Consider the following 22065-nt stretch of genomic DNA (forward strand, 5'->3'; position numbering starts at 1 on the left):
CTTTCCAATAACTAGCAACTCCTCTTTTTCACCTACACTATTTACACAGAACAAAACGGTTAATCGTTCTTTGGACAGTTTTCCTCCTGTGCATTTTTCCGACTTTAAAGCTAAAGTTGCACGAAAAAAGAGCCCACTTTCATCTGCGTTGAAAATGTCCTCTGGTCGATAGCCTAGTAAGAAGGTCGGTAATTTTTTCATAAATTCATTAATGCCCTCTTCATTTACATCTGCTGCTTTTCCGGAGATACACTTAAATGCAACATTATTTCTCAAACGCCACTTTTGTAACCACCCATCAGACGCTTTAAAGGTACTTATCCTAATTTTTTTGCAATTTCTTTTGCTTTTTTCTTTATGAATGATCCTGATACGGCAATATTTTGATTTTTAGCTTTCACAAACCATTCGAAACAGGCTTTGTCGATCTTTGAACCCTCACTACTCAAAAAGTTTTTCTTCGTTTTTACACTGACTCCAGACTGCCATTTCTTTCGAATCTTTTCTTTATCTTTGACTATTTTTGCCGCTTGTGTTTTCCCGATTTTAAATTTTTTAGCAAACACACTATTTCCATTTTCTCCATTAACATAAGCATCTTTTTCTTTACCACCTTGGAAGCCATTTCAACGCACGTTACACCGAAACGAACAAACTAATAATAACTATGTACTAATGTTTTGGGATTCGTTAACAAGCGGAACTCGTAAAACGAGGAATCCCCGAACACATGTCGGTAAATATCTATTACAGATTACTTTGATGTGTGCGTTTAGTTACCTACGCGTCCGTTTATTAGAAATTTTTGCCCGTTATGTAAAGAAAAATAGTGTCCGCGTCCGTTTATTAGAGCGTCCGTTTATGGGAAATAAATATGTACATGAAAATATAGGTTTGGGGTTGGTTCCAAAATTTTTGTCCGCTTATAAGAGATGTCCGCTTATTAGAGCTGTCCGCAAGGAGAGCTTTCACTGTATTAGAATGGACATTCAGTAATTGAAGCAAAATTTTAACACATGACAACTTATCGAGAATCACGTGTAAGTACTTCAATTGTACTTCAATATTGTCAAATAACTGAGATCTCAGCTGTTCTGCGGAGCAAGGGGTTTGAGAGTGGGGATCACGTGATGTTTGTATGCGCGAAAAAGTTGCGCAGAAGCCTAATCATGACTGGGGAAAATAAATTTTATTACTAACAAGCCGATAATTGTTCAAAATATAAGATATGTTAAAATCATAAAAAAAAGAGTACATTCAGTACTTTCATGAATATATTCGTAATCTGGGCACTTGAAAACATAAAAATTTCCAAAGATATCTAGAGCCATGACTATGACAAAAGATGAGAAGGGCGATTTTTTTTAAATTTAACATTTTTTCTTTATTTTAATTTGATGTAATTGGTTAAGTAAATTACAAACTTTTATTAAATCAAATTTCGCATTAATATAATACATCTTAATAATAATATCCTTCTCCGTGATGTTCCGGTCTATATTGCCCATCATCTTGAAAACTTCTTCTTTCATACTGATTATGTTTATATCCGGAACTTTGATGTTTATTCACATGATTTTCATAAGCTTTACCGTGATCGTAATGATAATAACCAGGTGGTCTATTAGAATAATTAGAATTTTTGTTATTGTGTTGCTCAATATTAGCATCGCTTTGAGTCGATTGAGCCGTTTGTTGATAATTATTTGTATTATTAGAATTAGATAACCACTTCTTTTTAATGTAATCGACTCCTTTCTCGGCAATCATGACGCATGTAGCGTGGGTATTTCCCGATATTACAACGGGCATAATAGATGCATCGATAACTCTTAAACCTGAAATGCCGTGTACTTCTAATTCGTTATTAACGACGGCTAATTGGTCAGATGATGGACCCATTTTACAAGAACCCGCTTGATGATTTTCTGGTCCCGTTGCGTAACGAATAGCGCATTTCCAATAATCATCGGTGTCGAATTGATAAAGTTTTGAACAATTTCCATAATCTTCTTTAACATATTCAATTCCGTATTTTTGTGTAAGAAGTTTTGTACGTGTTAAATTTTGAATAACTCTAATTCCTTCGACTAAAACATCTAAATCGTCAGGTTCGCTTAAATAATTTGCATAAATGAGAGGATACTCTGTGGGATTTTTCGATTTTAAACTTATATAACCGCGACTTTTTGCGTGTAAATTAACTGGGGATGCTTGAATATGTTTTGGTGCGTTTGGATTATTTGGATCTGAGTAAGCATTAACAGCCCCTGATTGAGCACAATTCGCTAAATAACCAGAAAAGAAAATTTGTAAATCGGGATAATCGGTGTTTGTTTCGTATTTTGTGTTTAATCTTCCTGTTAATTGAGACAACCCCGTTGAAGATAACGGCCCATTTTGATATAAAATGTAATCTAACGCTTTAGCCCAATCTAAATCTGCGGTATCTTTAACTTTATTTAACGCGTATGTTAAATAAAACGTCACGTGATTATGTAAATTTTTTCCAACACCAGGTAAATTATGAACTTGTTTAATCCCCACTTTATCGAGAACATCTTTTGGTCCAATTCCTGATAATAATAAGAGGTGTGGTGAATTCACGGCGCCTCCACTTACAATAATCTCTTTTCTAGCTTTAACAACGTATTTTTTATTTTTATAGAGGAATTCAACGGCAGTCGCTGTCTTCTTTCCATTTTTATTACCAATTTGAATTTTAGTTACTGTTGAATTCAACATGACATGGAAATTTGGATTGTTACGTTGAGGACGAACGAAAGCTTTTGCGCTGCTAACTCTTACGCCGTTTCTAAAAAAAAAATAAAAGAAATATAAATTAAAACCAAAGAAATTATTTCAACACAAACATTTATTTCAAGTCACGTCTTACTCAAATTTCTTTATTTAAATTTTAGCGAAATTTTCTTCGTAAATTATGAATCAAAAGGAAATCTAAATACAACAAAAGAGAGAGGTTGTATCTTCACCTCGTCGTAAATGGTAAATGATTTCCGTTAACCATAAAAATACTAGCTGTATACTATGTACGGGAACAACAAAAGCGCCGAGTTTTTCCAGGGTTATGCGTCTGTGTTACCTCGTAAGATGCACGTATCTCAATAACCTTAAAATTCAGCTTAGAACATAAATTTTACGATCTCGAAAAAAGTTACGTAGAAGGTAAAAATATAGAAGATGACATGAATAAACTTATTTTTGGAACATAAATTGCAAACAAAAAATTAAATTATAATAGAGACATCTCGGGATTTTTTGTTGCATAATCTTAGTTACCTTGAAGAAATAAGTGGAATAAACGATGTAATTATATAAAATTAGTTAAAAAATTATAATTACTTAGTGCTTGTTTGTGCAACGGTAAATCCAGTATGATATGCTCCATTCATATCTAAAGTGACAGGATATCCAGCTTCTTTAGCAGCTAATAAAAGATCATCGGCTAAACCTGGGCGATCATTAAACGTTTTAACATTCATAGGCCCTCCCACACCATGATAACCTTCATCAGCAATCGTTCCAATTTCTTCGTTATTCTCAGAAACCTTAAAAAACGGTAAAACTTCATTATAACTCCATCCGAGATTTCCGCTTAAAGCCCAATTATCGTAATCCCTTGGTACTCCTCTCATGTACATCATCCCGTTGATAACGCTACAACCCCCAAGAACTTTTCCCCTGGGCCAATGACACCTTCTTTCGGGATAATCCAAACACGCATAATTTTCGGGTTCCGTTTTATAATTCCAATCCATATACGGATTTCCATGATAATTAATAACCATTGCAGGAATTTGCGAACCGGGTGGTTCATCACCCCCCGCTTCTAAAAGAAGAACTCTCCAATGAGATGTTTCCGCTAATCGTCCAGCTACCGTGGCTCCACTACTTCCGGCACCGATTACGATAAAATCATACTCGAAAAACGGTGTAATCGTTGGGGAAACTCTATCGCACACTTCGGAGATATCACATTTTCTCGATATAAACGAATCCAAAAGACTCATGAAGAGCACAAAAGATCCAGCTCCGCAGGTTTCTGTTAAAGCTGGACCCAGGTAACTTGTTTCACAACCGCACTCCATTTTTGATATGACCACAATGCGGCAGAACAACAACTACTTAAATATATGTGAGAGGAACTGGTTTCGGATTTCTTTTTTCTTTTGAGTTAAAACCGTAAACGAAGGATGACGCCGATTTAAAATCGACTTTATCGCGATGCGAACGGGAATTCGTTAAGACTCGCTAAATATGTAAATTTTTTAATCGCTTTTTGAGTGACACGAAATCTTAAAGGTCAACGAACCGTAAGGTTTTTGAATAAGAAATATTTTTATTATTCGATAAATATGATTGTTATAATTAAAATAATTAGAATGTTATATTATTATATTATAAACCTTTTGTGTTCTTTGTGACCTTTATATTTTAATTATTTAACGATAGAAATAAGTGAAAATGAAAATAACCTTCGATTAAGTGAATGTATAAATTATCTTCGTGAAATTTTATGAGGATTAAATTTCAATTAATAAATTAAAAAGGAAAATACCCGCTGAATAATAATTAAAATATATCACATAGTAATTAAATGTAAGCTTGATTGTGTATTCCCTTTGACCCAAACCGAGAGTACTTCAAGTCCTTTATTGTTTTTGAAAAGCTTTTTGTGTCACCGCAAATAAATTTAAATTAAAACAATATACCTGCGGGAATCAATATTCGTTTTCGGTTTTAAAATATACCACTTCAATCAGACTCAATTTGGATTACTGTTTTATTAAGTCCTTTTTTTTAGAATATTTAAATATACAATTCAAATTTGAATAGAATGTATTAACAATTTCTTTCCGAGTATTTTTCATTTTTTGTTATAAACTCTGCAAATCTCTCAATTGACGTTTTTGGCTAAAAACTTTTATTATAACTCGGTAACTGAAAGTGCCGGGAAAATGTTTTGGATGAAAATTATAACCAACATAACTTAATTTTCATACATTGAATTTCATATACTCACGGCTAAACCCTAATGTTTGTAATTTTAGGTCTAGTGTTAGTTCTACTTTTCGTTAAATAAAAATATACCACAATCTAGTGCTGAATAATATTTAAAAAAACACGTGTAGCACCGAAAATAAAAATTTAAATATATTTTTTCATCGTCTCTGAGATTTCTTATTTTTTAAATAATTTTACGATGAACCTAGAAATAACTTTAACTAAATTACGTAATGCAGAGTTATCTGTACTAATCCATTCGATGAAGAGCAACATGTTAAAGAGAGAAAAGACTAGAGATGATATCCACTTCTTGCATCAGGCAATCAAATTGAATGTTACACCCAAGACATTCAAAATTAAGACATCAAGTACATTCAATAATTATAGATTAGAACTGGAGAAGAAATTGATCAGGAAAGGCATCAGGAACAGATACAAACATCTATCATATCTTAATTCCGTCCTCAAATTTATACATAGAGAAATAGAGATTTGATAAAGATGTTTGAAGATTATATCTATTGCAACACTTTAAGGAGTAAGGAAGTTAAAGCTAAGAAACTGAATAGGCTAGTTAAAGATAAGATCAATTATTATAATCAAAAAACATCCCTTCACTCAAAGAAAGCTAATAATGTGAAATTTGGATCATTAAATAACCCAAATAACGATGTTCAAAATAATAAAATATTCTTTGTAAAAAGATTTAACATAGATAAACCCCAACTTACTATAAGTTATAATGATCAGGATAAATATACTTTTGCCCCACGTTACACTAATTTGAGCGATACACCTTTGTCCACAGATGACATTGAGATTCTCGAACTAGGACATAAATTCTCGCTTCCCAAAATCATTAAACCAATAGATTTAGCAATAAAGATTGAGGCCCAACTACTGTACAATCATAACATACATCAAATATTTAAAGATAACAGTAAATTAATTAAAGACATTGATAATAACTTTAAGGAACCATTTTACACAAAGAAAGTTACCAACGATATTTACAAAAAAATCAATACCCTCAAACACAAAATAAAAGAAAATAACTTGATAGTTACCCTTGGTGACAAGGGAGCTGGCACTGTCATTATAGACAAAACAGATTATATAAACAAGACTGAAAATTTCTTTGCTCTTAACTTTATAACAGAAATCAAGAATAACCCCACCATCCCATATAATAATTAATTAAAAAAACTAGTTAAAGATAATATGCCTTTTTTGAGTAAATTTGGTATTGATCACCATAACTCCTTCGAAATGAATCCTCTCATACCCTCCATGAAATGTTTAATTAAATTACATAAGCAGGACAAAAGCATAAGACCTATAATCGGTAATAATAATACACCAACTAATAAAATTGCGAAAACTATCCAAAGATTTCTATATTCAACTTTCAAAGGCACTTTCCCTTATTCTATCAGAAATTCCACCGAATTTGTAAATAAACTATATACTTTGAATATCGACGATAACTGTAAATTGATCTCTTTTGACATCAAAAATTTGTATGCAAATATACCCATCACTCCAACCATCCAGATTATTAAAAAACACCTTATATATAATATCATTGAATTAAATCTTGACCCCTTGGAAATCGACAGTTTCTTAAAAATACTTGAATTTACCTGTAATCAAAATTTCTTTACATTTGATAATAGATTTTTTAAAATGTCCGATGGATTACCTATGGGCTCTCCAATATCTGGGATCCTTGCAGATATACAGGGTGATTCATAAGTAATGGGCCAAATTGTAAATGTACGTTCAGGAGGCCAAAATAATAATATTTTCATTAACAATAATGGGTCTTAGTCTGCTCCTTACTGAGATACAGGATGTTAAAGCGAAAAAAATAAAATAGATTTTTGTTAATAGATCAGCTACTTTTCTACATAATGACTCATAGTTGACTTATAGTTTTTGTAAGGGTAAACAATAATGTGTGAGAGGATTTGAGTTAACTCGTAGATGTCGCCACATGCGCCATATGAATTATGAAACGTCAATGAGCTTTTACGTTTAATGAATAGTTTAAAACATTTTATTGTTAAGTAAACTGATTCATTCTTGTCCTAACATAAATCAAAATGCCGAGACATAATCACTTTTCAAACGAAGAAATGAGAGACATGTTATGCGTTTACGCACAAGAACGTTTTTCTGGGCAAGCAGCATCCAGAAAATATCGTGAAATGTACCCTTACAGAAGGCAGCCAAACCGGAAGATATTTCAAAATATTTATAATCGATTGGGTGAAACAGGTTCATTTCGTCCAAAATATCATACAGGACGTCCTAAGACTATCACTCCGCAGCAAGAAGATGAAATTTTGGTAAGAATTGCGCAAAATTCTGAAATAAGCACTCGTCGATTGTCTGCAGCAACTGGAATAAGCCAACCATCCGTGACTAGAATTTTACACAAGGAAAATTTATATCCCTATCATTTTATACCTGTGCAAAATTTACTTCCAACAGATTATCGAATCAGAGTTCAATTTTGTCAGTGGCTAAAAGGAAAATTGAATAATAATCCAACATTCCTAAATAACATTCTTTTCACGGATGAAGCAACCTTTACCAGACGCGGAGTTTTTAATTGGCGAAATAGTCATGCCTGGGAAACCGAAAACCCTCGTTTAAAAAAAGATAGACATTTCCAGCACGAGTTTAAAATAAATGTGTGGTGCGGTGTAATAGGCAATACATTACTGGGCCCAGTTGAATTACCTCCTAATTTAAATGGAGAGTCATATTTAATTTTTTTAAATAATGACTTAGTCGACCTCTTGGGAGATCTTCCATTACAACTAAGAAGAAATATGTGGTTCATGCAAGACGGTGCTCCTCCACATTTTTCACGTGCTGTGCGCGAACATCTGAATGAAACATTCCCTCACCGTTGGATTGGACGTGGTAGTGAATTTCAGTGGCCACCATGTGTGGGGTTACATGAAATCAATGGTCTATGCTGAACCTACTATAAATACACGAGACGAGTTATGGAATAGAATTCAAGATGCAGCCAATTCAATACGAAATAATCCTGCTACATTTTTTAAAGTCAGACAATCCTTAACCAAACGGTTAAATGCGTGTATAAATGCTGGTGGTGGTCATGTTGAAAACCTTTTGCAGTAGCTCATAATTAAGCTTAAATTTAATTTAACTTCGCACAACATTAACATGTAGGTTTTGATAACAGTTGTCGTAAGTGGTCTTAGTTCAAGTCTGTTCTAATGTTGTATTTCGTTTTATTAACTGGCGTACAATAAATTCAGTTTAATATTGTTATCAATTATCAATTACGGTTAGGTAAATGTCAACATTCCATGCCATGCTTGTGTCTTAACAGATTAATGCTACGTCGACCACCGTGAAATGTAGTGTAGTGAATTAGTAAAATTCAAATATCTCGAAAATCGTTAATATTTTCAAGATCAAAGAAGTATAGTTTTTTTCTACAGAAATGATGGGGCTATCCAAATTAAACAAGTATGTTGTAAAATAATGAGCGATAAAAAATTTGTAGCTGATTTCATCTAATTCATATGGCGCATGTGGCGACATCTACGAGTTAACTCAAATCCTCTCACACATTATTGTTTACCCTTACAAAAACTATAAGTCAACTATGAGTCATTATGTAGAAAAGTAGCTGATCTATTAACAAAAATCTATTTTATTTTTTTCGCTTTAACATCCTGTATCTCAGTAAGGAGCAGACTAAGACCCATTATTGTTAATGAAAATATTATTATTTTGGCCTCCTGAACGTACATTTACAATTTGGCCCATTACTTATGAATCACCCTGTATATGTCAACAAATTTGAACAGATACTTTTCTCTAACAAATATAAGCTTTTCACAAAAGATGTCATTTTTTATAGTCGATATGTTGATGATATACTAATTGTTTATAAAGGTAATTCCGCCAATCTGATAGCATTACAGAATATCTTTAATAATATTACCAACTTAGAGCTCACTATCGAAATGGAAAAAGACAACATGATTAACTTTCTAGACTTAAACATTACCAAGAATCTTTGTAATCAAAAACTTGAATTTAATATCTTCAGGAAAGACACATTTACGGACAATGTCATTGCCAACAATTCATATAATCCTAGACAGCATAAACATGCCAGTTTTCGATTCATGTTTAACAGAATTTATAACATCCCTTTGAACCAAAATAACTTAGAGGTAGAAATCAAGAAGATAATTACTATTGGTATGAATAATGGCTACTCTATAAACATTTTACAAAATATCTATAATAAGGTCCATAGTTCTAGATATAACAACTTGATTTTTCCTAATATAAAAAACATCTCAAAATTCTTAATACTCCCATTTCACCCTATTTTAGAAAATAAACTGAACCACAATTTACAAAAATTTAATTTATCCCCTGCTTTTGTATCTCATAACAAAATTAGCAATTTTTTAATTAATAATAAAGCCAAACATAGAAAAGAGGAATTAAGTGGTGCAGCAGTCCATAAACACATACAAGAACAAAAACACAGAATACAATTTCAAAATGTCAAACTGATTATAAATCTAAAGAAGTCAAATGAATTGAACCTTTATGAGGAATATAATATAGGTCTACACAAAAAAGAGAATATACTTATGAACGACATTGCTGACTTCGATGTTTCCACGATTTTCTTTAGATCCACTTTATATACTATGTTATATGCATTTTGTTATGCATACCACTTCCATTTGAATTTCTTGTTCCTGTTTTCTCTTCCTACAAACACGCATGCGATTATAAATCTCGTCAAAACCAGAAAATTTCCATCCTGCCCTGTCGTCAATTCCATACGATTAAACTAAAGAATTTTTAATTTTAACTCCATCCAATGCGTATCTTTTAAAATATAGTTCTAGTGATAATTTTATTTAGTTTGACGCTAAGTAAGTTGTCTTTTCCAGAGTATTAACCTGTTTTACTTGCTAATATTAAGCCATTTGTTTTGACGTTTTTAGTTTTAACCGTACAAATTTTACTGTCAAATATTTCAACCTGATGATTTGTTCTTCAATCAACAACTCTTGACGGTAAATTTGATTTTAATTTGTTTGTTTTTTGTAATTAGCTAATATGATAATGAAACTTATTTTTACTTTGTCTCTAGTCGTGCCAGATGAAGATCGCATAGTTCGATCGAAACACGTGTAGTTATTTTTTAAATAATTTTACGATGAACCTGGAAATAACTTTAACTAAATTAAAACTAGACCTAGATCTAGAAACATCTTTTAAGACGGCTAAACCCGAATGATTTTAGTTTTAGGTCTTGTGTTAGTTCTAATGATAGTGCGTCTTCATACAATTATTTAAAAAAAGTCTTGATACAAAGTAATAATTATTGAGGCAACCTCAAAAATATTGATTTTTTTGTTATATTCAAACTGTTAAAATTAAGAAATAATCTTACCCATTAGTTGCTTGAGCTATAGTGAATCCCGTATGATAATCTCCATTTAAATCATCTCGAACTGGATATCCAGCTTCTTTGGCAGCTTTAATAATATCATCAGCAAGTTCCGGCCTGTCATTGAATTGTCTAACATCCATTGGACCACCTTTACCATGATACTTCTTTTTATACTTATCACCGATTTGCAGATTATTTTCGGATCTAAGAAAAATAGGAAAAACGTCTTTCCAACCCCACTCTTTGTTCCCCATTTTCTCCCAATCGTCATAATCTTTTTGTACACCCCGCATGTACATCATTCCATTAACGACACTAGTACCTCCTAAAACTTTTCCTCTTGGCCAAGCGCATCTTCCTCCAGGATTACCAATACAGGCATTGGGTGATGGTTCGGTTTCAAATCGCCAATCTAAATCGGGGCCACCATTAAAGTTGTAACAAAAAGATGGTGTTTGGGAGCCCGGAGGTTCGTCTCCACCCGCTTCTAAAAGAAGTACTTTCCAATTTTTTATTTCTGCCAATCTTCCAGCTACGGTTGCTCCGCTTGATCCACCTCCAATTACAATACAATCGTATTCTTTATCGGGTTTTATCCGAGGTTTTATTCGGCCGCATAAATCAGAAATCGGGCAAGTTTTCGCTAAGTAATTATTTAATATTGCCATAAAAAGAATAAAAGATCCATTATTGCAAGTATTTGATAGAGATGGACCTATATAAGGTGCATTACAATCGCAAACGTTACATGAAGTCATTGTAAAGATAGGAAACCTAATGCTGGCAAAATGAGAAATTCGATTTTTAAATGAACTTAGTGATGTGCGTCATGGATTCTTTACATACATATACTTGGCGTTACTAAAATTCATAAAATGAAGATATGTTTTTTTATTTGTTATTGTTTCGGTATTCGTGCTTTTGTTTGTACGAAAGAATTCGAGCAACCGTTACAAATTATTATTAGCATGCAAAAACCTTCAAATTCTTCAGGGAAATATATTAAGTGTTACGAAATGTAATCTAGAATTCTAAGTACATAGATAAATGTAAGAAATGACGAAGAGATTAAGAAAATAATATTTAATATACAAAATTTTTTTTGCAACTTTTAAAAGATCAACCGCATCGTAGTAAAAGGTCTTTCCCGTCACGATAAATCTAAGAAACTTTACATCCTGTTGTGATTCTCGAACACGATCTTAACAATCTAAACAAAAGATTTTCTTTTAATAGTTAGACATTATTATAATAATCATCGTTTTTGCTTGGTAATAGGCTAACGATAAATTTTTAAGAATGAGATGAGCGGGATTTCCACTAATAAATAATCGATGTCAATGACTAAACGAAAATTAGTATTCTACGTGTCATCGAAGGTAATCTCATCGCTAATGATCGTTTATTTTTATTGGATCGTTTGAATAGCATTCAAAGGTCCTTTTATCAATGTCAAGGTTAATTAATGTAAAAAAAGGAGGTTAAGGGGACGAGTTTTGGATTAAAAATAGAAAAGGATCTATTAGAATTTTGATTTGGCTCGAATCTTAGAATTTATATTTAATTTATAATACAGGGTGTCACACAAAAAACGCCCCAAGCTCTCTTCAGAGTCCCACGCCTATCAAGACTGCTAAACCCGAAACTTTCTATTTGTAGGTGTAGTGTTAGAGACCTAGAACTAGAAACATTCGGGTTTAGTCGTGAAAAAAACTTTCAGTTGTCAATGTCAACTTTAATTTTATTATTATATTCGTAATCTTCATAAAATAACCTTTAAAGTGAATCCAAACATGACGCATTTATCTCAAAAAACCGAAAAGATCGAATTTTCAACTTTTAGTTTTGACATATTTGTCAACTTCATAAAAATCCTTTAAAATGAGTCCAAACTCGACATATTTAACTTTGATATTAATGGAAATGCAATCACTTCCGGTTTGAAACGTCAATTTTGACATATTTGTCATCTTCATTAAAAAACCTTTAAAATGAGTCCAAAGATGACGCACTTATCTCAAAAAACAAAAAAGTTTGAATAAAAAACATTAAACCCGAAGTTAGCAACAATGAAGATAGCAATTTAATTCTTAAATATTAATACCAACCTTAATTTTTTATTTTTTTTTATTATATTTTTGTTTTTGTGACAAATATTAAGATATTTTATAAAAATTAAGAATATGGCAAAATGACATTGACATTTCAAACCGGAAGTTGCTTATATCTCGAGTAATATTGGAATTAAACGTATCATGTTTGGACTCATTTCAAAGGATTTTTCACGACGATTACAAATATGTCAAAATTGACATTGACATTCTTAACAAAATCTTTTTTAACAAAACCAAAAGGGATATTAAGAAACTTGTTTGTAAAATGGATAAGATAAGAGATGTTAATCTATTTGTAGAATCTCTGAAGATGGCCAAGGGCCGAAACTGGTTAGACTTAAATTCTGTATAAAATAAAAACCAGTTTAAAAGTATAAAATGAAACTCTAGATTACTTTCTTCCAACATTTTTTCATCAAAATTTACTCGAATCGTCATCATTTTGTCTCTAGTTTTAGTGATTACATTTATGCCACGACTTACAGAAACACCCTGTGTAATCGTAAAACGTAACGAGTGACCAAGCGGCTTCTGTGCTTGTGATAGCTGTCATCAGTGGTCTGTGATAAAAATAGATAGGCAGCAAACAATTTTTAGCCTGTCTATTCTGTGAAGTCTTATATTTTTAGAGAGATAAAAGCGAAAATCCCGTTTTTCTCAACATTATTCATTTATCGCTTAATCAAGTGATGCATAACGCGGTCCAATTACAATTAATGTTGATATATTGTACATTAAGGGTTCAGAAAAAAATCTCTATCCAATAACGTGAAGAAAAACATACCGAGCAATTTGAAAATCAAAATAGATAATCGCTTGAAATTGAAGATAGCGTTGGAATAAGTTTATATGTAGCATGAATCATAGTATTCATCAAGCCTTTGAATTCCTTGAGAAAAATTGATGGAATGAAGATACTAAATAGTTGGTACCATCCGGAACAAAACCTCTGGGATACAATAGCTCATACTGCCAACAGGTTGGCACACTTTACCATACAGAACAGAAGCTTTGCCAATAAGTTGCCACCCAATAAGAGAACTTACAAGCTTCCATATATAGTGGCTCATGCTGCCAATAAGTTGGTAGCCAAGTTGGTGCTGCAAACAACTTTGCAGGTTCTACGCTATAGAACAGAATCTCTGAGACACAATTGCTCATGCTGCCAATAAGACAGGCTCTACACTATAAAACAGAAGCTGTGAGTTACAATAGCTCACACTGCAAACAAATTGGCAGGTTATAAGGACGGTTATAAGCTTCCATATGTAGTAGCTCATACTGCCAATAAGTTAAGAGCCTGTGAGATCAGTTACAAGCTTTCAGGCATAATAGCTCATACTACCAACAAGTTGGCATGATGTACAATATAAAACAGAAACTGTGAGATACAATAGCTCATGTTTTTAACAAGTTGGCAGCTTATAAGAAAAGTTAAAAGCTTCCAGATATAGAAACTCACACTGCAAACAAATTGGCAGGCGATAAAGACGGTTACAAGCTTCCATATGTTGGCAGGTTCTAGACTAGCGTTTCTCAACCTGTGGTACGCGTACCCCCAGGGGTACGTGAAATGGTCTCAAGGGGTACGCGTAAAAAAGATGTAATGGCGGACTAAGTAAAGAGAAAAGATAAAAAGCTGTTGTAATAAATAGCATTTCCATCCAAATAACATTTAATTATGACAAATCAAAAAAAGTAATTGTTTTCTGAATGATGCCGAGTATTTTTATTACACAAAACGACAATAACTTAAAACCTACTTTATTTAAATTTTGAAACATTACCATAAAATTATAATTTGAAAAACTACTTGCGCCGCCATCTAACAATGGGTAGCTTATGCGGTGGATGAACAATTATTACAGTATTTATCCTGGTGTGTTAGGAAGTGTCCCCGAACTGTCTCTGTATTTTTATTATCGTAATATTCTTTTGAATCAGTTCCCAGTTTGCTCTCAAAGTGAAGAGTGCTCTACTTACTTTTCTAATTATTGTAACTTGTTTTTTTAAACATGGATCAATGGTTAAAATTTGGCACTCTTAAAAAAAGAAAAATTACTGGTTTGGTAAGTGATCCTCCATCATCGAGTACCAGTCCTTGTGAGGAGCAACCTAAGGAGAAGTTGCCGCGTGTCAGCGAAATTAAGCTTCCAGTTCCAGTTCTCCAATCGACAAAAGTAAGAAAATATAGTGAAGAGTATTTGTCCTATGGATTTTCATTCGTAATTATTGATAGCATCCCTAGACCTGAGTGTGTTGTTTGTGGGGAAGTACTATCTAACGGTAGTATGAAGCCTTCATTACTTAGTCGCCATTTGCAAACCAAACACGTAGATTTCAAAGATAAAGGTCTGGCCTTTTTTAAGCGTTTGCTCGAAAATAAAAATAAGTCGAATATAGACACGTACTTATTAACTTATTAACTTCTGGTTGTACCAATGAAGATGCTGTTGAGGCCTCCTATCGCATCAGTTACCGTATCGCCAGAAATGGTAAAAATCACACGATTGGTGAAAATTTGATTTTGCCCAGCATTAAAGACGCAGTTGTTTGCATGTTCGGTAATGAGTATGTTCAGAAAATTAATGCTATTCCTCTCTCCAATGATACTGTGTCTCGTAGAATCAAGGAAATTTCTGATAATATGGAGGAGACGTTGATAAAGGAAATCAATCACAGCCAATATTTTTCCATTCAGGTTGATGAGAGTACTGATGTAGCACAATTTGCTGTTTTGATGGTTATTGCAAGATACTTGAAAGGAAATGAATTTGTAGAAGGACTTTTGCTTTGTCATCTTCTTTCCGAACGCACGACAGGTGCAGATATTTTTCATGCCATTGATTCCTACTTTACTAAAAAGGGAATAAAGTGGTCAAAGTGTTGTGGATTATGTACTGACGGTGGTAAATCTACGTCAGGTTGTTATTCTGGTCTCCTGGGATGTGTCAAAGCAGTACCTCCTTTAGTACAGTGGACACATTGTTGCATTCAGCGACAAGCTCTTGCATCAAAGTGCCTTCCTACTAGTATGAAAGATGTTTTGGACGATTCAGTAAAAGTGGTCAATTTCATCAAATCCCACCACACGAATTCAAGGTTATTCTCTTCATTATGTCAAGAAATGGGCAGTATTCACAAAACCCTACTCCTTCATACTGAGGTTCGATGGCTATCTCGTTCTTACACGTTTGTTTGAACTTAGGCATGAAGTCAAAGTGTTCCTTGAGAACCACCCTTTCCGACTTTCATTTAAATTTGATGATCATGAATGGCTTCAAAGCCTTGCATACATGTCCGATATCTTTTCGAAATTAAACCAGCCAAATTTGTCCCTTCAAAACAGTGCAGTAACTGTATTCCAAGTTACAGACAAAATTGAGTCTTTCGTTAGAAAACTAGAATTTTGGAAATTATGTATTGAGAAAAACCAATCTGAAGTTTTTGAAACATTACACGATTTTCTCTCTGAAACGGATGCTCATGTATCTCTAGAAATTAAGAAACAAATTATACAACATCTGAATGGACTGAAGGCTGCTTTCGACAAATATTTCCCCAAACGTAGAACAGACGATTACTGGATTGCGTACCCTTTCAGTGAAAAGTATTTCGAGTGTGCATCTCTATCACTTCAAGAAAAAGTTTAGTTGATCGAACTGAAAACGGATTCTTCACTTAAGCAAGAAATTGAAAAGAAATCCCTCATTTCATTCTGGGCTGACTTGAAAAAAGAATATCCTGAATTATTTAACAAAGCAATAACTATTTTGTTACCGTTCACAAGCACCGTACTAGTGGAGAGAGCTTTTTCGTCCTATACTTATTAAAAATTAAGTACAGGAACAGACTTGCCAGTGTAAGTTCGAACCTGAGACTATATTTGTCATCTTCCGATCCAGATTTCAAATTACTGAGTGCTTCCAAACAGCCTCAAGGTTCTCATTAATGTGCATCTTACATTTTTTAGTTTAACTAAATGTGTATAATTAGTATATAATATGCATTATTTTGTAATAACTGGTAGAAATAAAAATATTTCAGTGTTATAGACTTATAGAGTTATTACTGTACCTATATGTACATATTAGTAATTATAATATGCATATCATGGAGAAACGCTGTTCTAGACTATAGAACAAAATGTCTGAGATAGAACAAGATTGTTCTTTTAACCTGAAATAAGCGAATATCTCGAAAACGTTACTTTTTCTCTACGAAGAAAAAATTTTCTCCACGACGATAACATTTTCGTAACCTTAACGTTATCTGTAAAGGCATGTATAGATATAAATTTGCAAATGTTGCAATTATGTCAGTGTCAATAATAATGCGAGAAAGTTGAGAGTGTAGAATACTTTTAAGTCATAAACTTTGGGTTTTTCTACTTAAAAAAACCCCACGTAATTTTCAATTAGCTTCCATGAAAGTTTTAAATTCTTAGATAACCCTACGCAATTTATAATAAAAAAAATGCTAATTGACTAAGTACAAAACATACACGGTACGAACAATTAAAATTCCTTAAAATAAAGTAAATCGTATTTCAAACTATTAAAAGTTTATAATAAAAATAATATGTCATTTCCTTTATTGGAAATCTATTTTTATTTTGTTTTATTATTTTTTTTTTATAATAAAATATCAACTACGATTGTTATTTTAATTAACAAATGAATTGGACCGGGTGTGAATGCAAAATTGTGATTGCAAAAAGGAAAAATTGCCATTTTTATATATGTTTTCGGTTATTTGCGGACGTTTATATTTATTAAATTGGGCGTTTCTATTTTATATTTGTTAAAAACCGTGGGCGTAATGTGCACTTTTTTTAGAACGCATCGTTAGGCTGAGTATTGACATTTCAACGTTTTAACAATACAAAAAATGTCCCCTATACATAGTAAAATACTAATTTATGCTCGAATAGCGTCAGGAATAATTTAGAGGTCGTTATAAAACAAACAAAATATTTCATATTATTGGTAAATGTGTCGTCATGTTTTTTAGTGGAATACGAGTACCGATATTTCGTTTTTGCACACGTTTCGATGTATTTTAAAAAGACAAACAATACGCGTGTGATGTTTATTTTGTTATTATGAATTAATAAAAATTGTTAAAAAAAATTGAGAGTAATTCGTTCAGATCAAAAGGAAATCGGAAACTTTACTCAAACAAAACTAATTTATGCGATAACTCGGGATCGAACGCAATATCGAACTCATAAGTTTGCTAATAACCTAAAGCAATTGGAAACTTATCCATTATAGTTTAGGAGTTGCATTGTGCGAGAACGGCATTTTCGATAATGACCGTTTGCAATTAACAGCTAGTCAATACTTTATTAAATACCCCTTTTGAAATCGTTTGATGAACAATTTTCTCATTTTTTGAATTATCTTCAAGAAAATACTTTTGATCTTTCGATCGTCTTCTTCTCAAAAAAAAGTTAATGGTACTTTGTCACTCTTTTATGGTAACGTCATCCGCACTCGGCCTTCCGCCTTCTACTTGTCTTTTCAATATCGACTCTGGACGAGCCGTTCAACAGCGTACATTCGCCGTTTATAGCACCATTCACTTGTCCCCTTAACTGCACTTCCGCTATTTTATTAGCCGTTATTTACGATAACAGTGCTAGGTTTGGGTTTCCGAATTTTTTTTATTTCCTCCGCTTTTATTGATTCACCACAAAAAAGAAAACAAATATTTTCTGATTAATGACTCTCTTAAAACATCACAATTTCTTTTTAAATCTTTTTTGTGCGAAAAAGGTGTAAATACACGTTTTAAATATCCCCCTCTACACAACGGTGCACGTTTGATAAATTTCAGGAAAAGCTCCAGATGTTCCACACAAAGATGTTTTGTGTAGCCCTTCGCGATTGAAGTCCTCTCCCTTTTACATTTTGCATTACTCCTTCTATACTTCTTTTCTTACCTGTTTCTTTACACTTTTTTACTCAAAAAAACCACAGCGAACTTGTTTATGGCACATCTTGAAAGCCCTTTGAAAACTTGTTTGTTTCAAATTTCGTTATAATTATTCTAATGTTGGTTATAACTTGAGTTTTGTGGGTTAGTTATGGTGCTTAATGGTTAACGGTGGCATCTGGGAGCTACTAAAGTCAAGGTTTGATACTATAAATGGGTCCAGGAGAGCTAGAGAACACAGTGCCCCAGAGTCTTTGTTCCCATGAGGCATCCAAATCTGCTGCACGTCGTGCTGCAGCACCATCTCATATATCAGTCGAGTACTAATTTGTTTCAATTAGCGTGTATCCCAATTGTTTCGGGTACAGCGGAGAGGGATTTGGCTGAAATAAATCAATCCAGGATTCATTGAAACTTTTCGGAACCAATTTAACGATTGTAATCGGTTGATTTTCCAATTTTCGATTCCCTCCGCGTATTTTCATATTATAATAGAATGTGCAAATATATTAGTTTACAGTTTAATCGGTCTACAATTGGCAATTATCATTAAATGGCAATCAAAATTCGAGCTTGAATGCCGACGTTGGCCATTTGTGTGAGATTTTTGTCCGTTTTGATATGTTACATAATAGCGATAAAATACGGCTGCACGTGCCATCGTTACGTTGAAAATATTAAAACGATAAAACCAGACGTGTACCAACTGTCAATTACATCGTAAAATTATAGTTTTAAACTTTAAACAAATTTTGTATCATTTTTTTTTTAAATAAAGCTATAAAAGAGATTATTTTCGTGAAAGTCTTAAGTGGTATGTTAAAACTCAGCTACCGAAAACAGACAATATAAAAGAAGACGTCGTCGTCATCCTCGAAAAAGGCACTCCACGGCTAACTGTTAACTTTTAAACCGCCGTTTAATGGAGCCCCTTAATGAGTTTTGTGCCGTTAAAAACTTAAAATTATGCGGGATATTATAAATATTAGAGGCCCGGGGCCGTTTAAGCGGACCGCCCCCGTTCGAAATAAAAACGGGCGGGTTGCAGCGGTATAATCGCCTTCGGGGGAGGAACATATAAAATCTCCCCCTTTATTTCCGTAATTATTTTTGCATTTCACGCCGTAAATTTCGACTCCGAGACGGCCTTTTTCCACCCAGAAGCCGTTATATTATGGAAAATAACAAAATTATCCCCGTGCGGATATTCTTTTTGAACGATCTTTTACGATTCATCAAAAATTGTATCGTAAATACTTTTTGAATAAAATTTAACAACAAATAATATTTTTAAATTGTATCATATAATAATAATAATAATAATATATTGTAATAAAATCCCTGTTTCCGAAGAAACAGAAAAAAGACTAATTAAATTTAAGAAATTTACAATTTTGGATTAGACTATAAGTAGTTAGTTTTGTTATGATTTTCGTTTAGTTTTAAGAAAAATTATTACGATGTGCAAGAAAAAGGTAATTCATTGAAGTCTATGACCTTCAAATTTTGACCTTGACATTTACATTTTGACAGCTGGTATTGATTTTTTTGACTTTTCAGACGATTTTCGATTCTAAAACCATGCGAGATCGATAGATCGTGTCGATTTAACCCTTAGGCCGCAATTTCATCCATTTCTGAATCATTTTATATATCTAAATTCCATTTTTTCTTTCCATACTTTAACATCAAATTACGAATTCTTCGAAGGAATTTGACACCCGAAAGCGCGATTATCTAAAAGAACGATAAATTAGCCACAAAATTACAAAATCTTAATCAAATTTAAAGTTTATTAATAATTTCGAATATTTTCAAAGTTGATAGTTATTTTCTTTAAAAAAATCAATCATTTTGGCCAACCTGTGCAATTTATAATTCCCGCCATTTTATCAACCAATCAGAGGGCCCAGATTCAAACTGAGGCGACCAAATTCGGATATCCAAGAAGCCTTTGTCAAAAAAGGGTATATAAGGCCGCGCAAATTTGACACCGAGAGAGTTCAATTTTGGCTAGAGCGAAGCGTTGTCAAATCTACGTCAATTTAACCTAAAAATTTCTAACCTAAGTTTGAACTTAGAATTTTTTTTTGACAACTCAATTTACTTTTATCTAGTAAAAGTAAACAAGTGTTTCTAAATTATCTGCGAAAAAATCGAAACCATACCTGAGATCGAGTCCAATGTTCCATGCTGTTCCTGAAGGACCCGAGAATCCTAAACTTAACACCGAAGAACATCCTTCCCGCAAGACCAAGGTCAACCAACCATTTTTAACTGACATGTCACGCCTCCGGAAACAAGTTAAGTGAACATAATTTCCTTTTATCGAACTCTTTAATGTTTATAACCCTAGTGATTAAAATAAAAAAATCAATCTTAAAAGACCCTTATAAATTAACGCGTATACGCTTTGTCAATTTCAACACTCTTATAAAGGAGTTACCTCTTTCTTGCACAGATTTCTTTATGCTCTATTTTATATTTAGTTCGTAAATTTAAAAACTTAGTTATAGGTGTCTCCATGAACATGCGTTTTATTTTTTTTTGTCCCTGAGATTCATGTTCTTTAATTTAACAAAAAAAATGTTCTGTCTTCTATTTGAAGAATAGTAGAACCAACGTGCAGGCTAGCGCTCCGTTACAAAGAATGTGCAGGCTTGCAAACCTGAAAGATGAGTTGATTCTTGTATTAATGTAAGTTTGTTTCTCTGTGTAGTACAATATTGTCCTGTAATTGGTACTTTGATGGGCAATAAAGATATAAATGTATTATTTTGTTTTGTTCGAATTAATTAATTATATAAACCAAATTTTTTACAAATAAATCACACAGAAAACATATAACAATTATTTAATTGGATAACAACGAACAAAACATATTACTTTAAAAACCTGTTTTCAATTCTCTCCAATATAAGACGATCCGAGATATAATGCGGTGACCATACAACAGAACCATACTCCAGTTTCGGCAGAAAAAGTGATGTGTATACAGCTAATCCGTGAATAAACGTTACGTACGGAGCACAAAGCCAAGCAGCACAGGAAGTGACATCCTCTACATGCGGTAAAAACAATAGTCTGCTATCAAAAGTTACTCCAAGATCTCTGATGGAAGTCAACTTAAACAAAGAGATTCCACCTATACAGCAGGATGAATTGATAGGAGTAGATCTACGCGTAAATGTGACAGCACTACATTTCTCCACATTAATCCTGAGCTGATTACGATCGCACCATTCCACCAAGATATCAAGATAAATATCTATATAGACGAAATATCTTAAGATCATCAGCATAGGCCAATACACCACACTTAAATCTGTTTAATAAGTCATTAATAAATATTACAAACAGTAGTGGACCCAAGTTAGAGCCCTGTGGGACACCAGATCGTGCAATAAAGTCCACCCAAGAAAAGCCATTATAAAATACATAATTGGACCTATTTGACAAACACGATGAAACAAGACACATGAGCCTGGGGGAAAACCCAAACATACT

At 33.0% G+C, this 22065-nt stretch overlaps 1 protein-coding gene and 1 long non-coding RNA gene across 3 annotated transcripts; both read right to left on the minus strand.

The window, feature by feature from the left end:
* Nucleotides 1-1407: 1407 nt before the first annotated feature.
* Nucleotides 1408-11282, minus strand: LOC111417569 (glucose dehydrogenase [FAD, quinone]-like). 2 transcript variants are annotated; one of them, XM_071198353.1, is made up of 2 exons: nt 10505-11282; nt 1408-2815 (listed from the first exon to the last, which is right to left on the minus strand). In XM_071198353.1, the coding sequence occupies exons 1-2, from the start codon at nt 11260-11262 to the stop codon at nt 1462-1464; spliced, it is 2112 nt and encodes a 703-aa protein (XP_071054454.1). In that variant the 5' UTR covers nt 11263-11282; the 3' UTR covers nt 1408-1461. The 2 variants fall into 2 exon arrangements, with proteins under 2 accessions (XP_071054454.1, XP_022905659.2); XM_023049891.2 differs by lacking the exon at nt 10505-11282 and adding an exon at nt 3364-4125.
* Nucleotides 11283-19929: 8647 nt separating this feature from the next.
* Nucleotides 19930-21080, minus strand: LOC139430691 (uncharacterized). Its single transcript, XR_011641074.1, has 2 exons — nt 20422-21080; nt 19930-20295 (listed from the first exon to the last, which is right to left on the minus strand). It is a non-coding gene; the product is annotated as an uncharacterized lncRNA (long non-coding RNA).
* Between the last annotated feature and the right edge of the window lie 985 nt (nt 21081-22065).

The sequence above is a fragment of the Onthophagus taurus genome, chromosome 7 (genome assembly GCF_036711975.1).
Source record: "Onthophagus taurus isolate NC chromosome 7, IU_Otau_3.0, whole genome shotgun sequence".
Taxonomy (NCBI): Eukaryota; Metazoa; Arthropoda; class Insecta; order Coleoptera; family Scarabaeidae; genus Onthophagus; species Onthophagus taurus.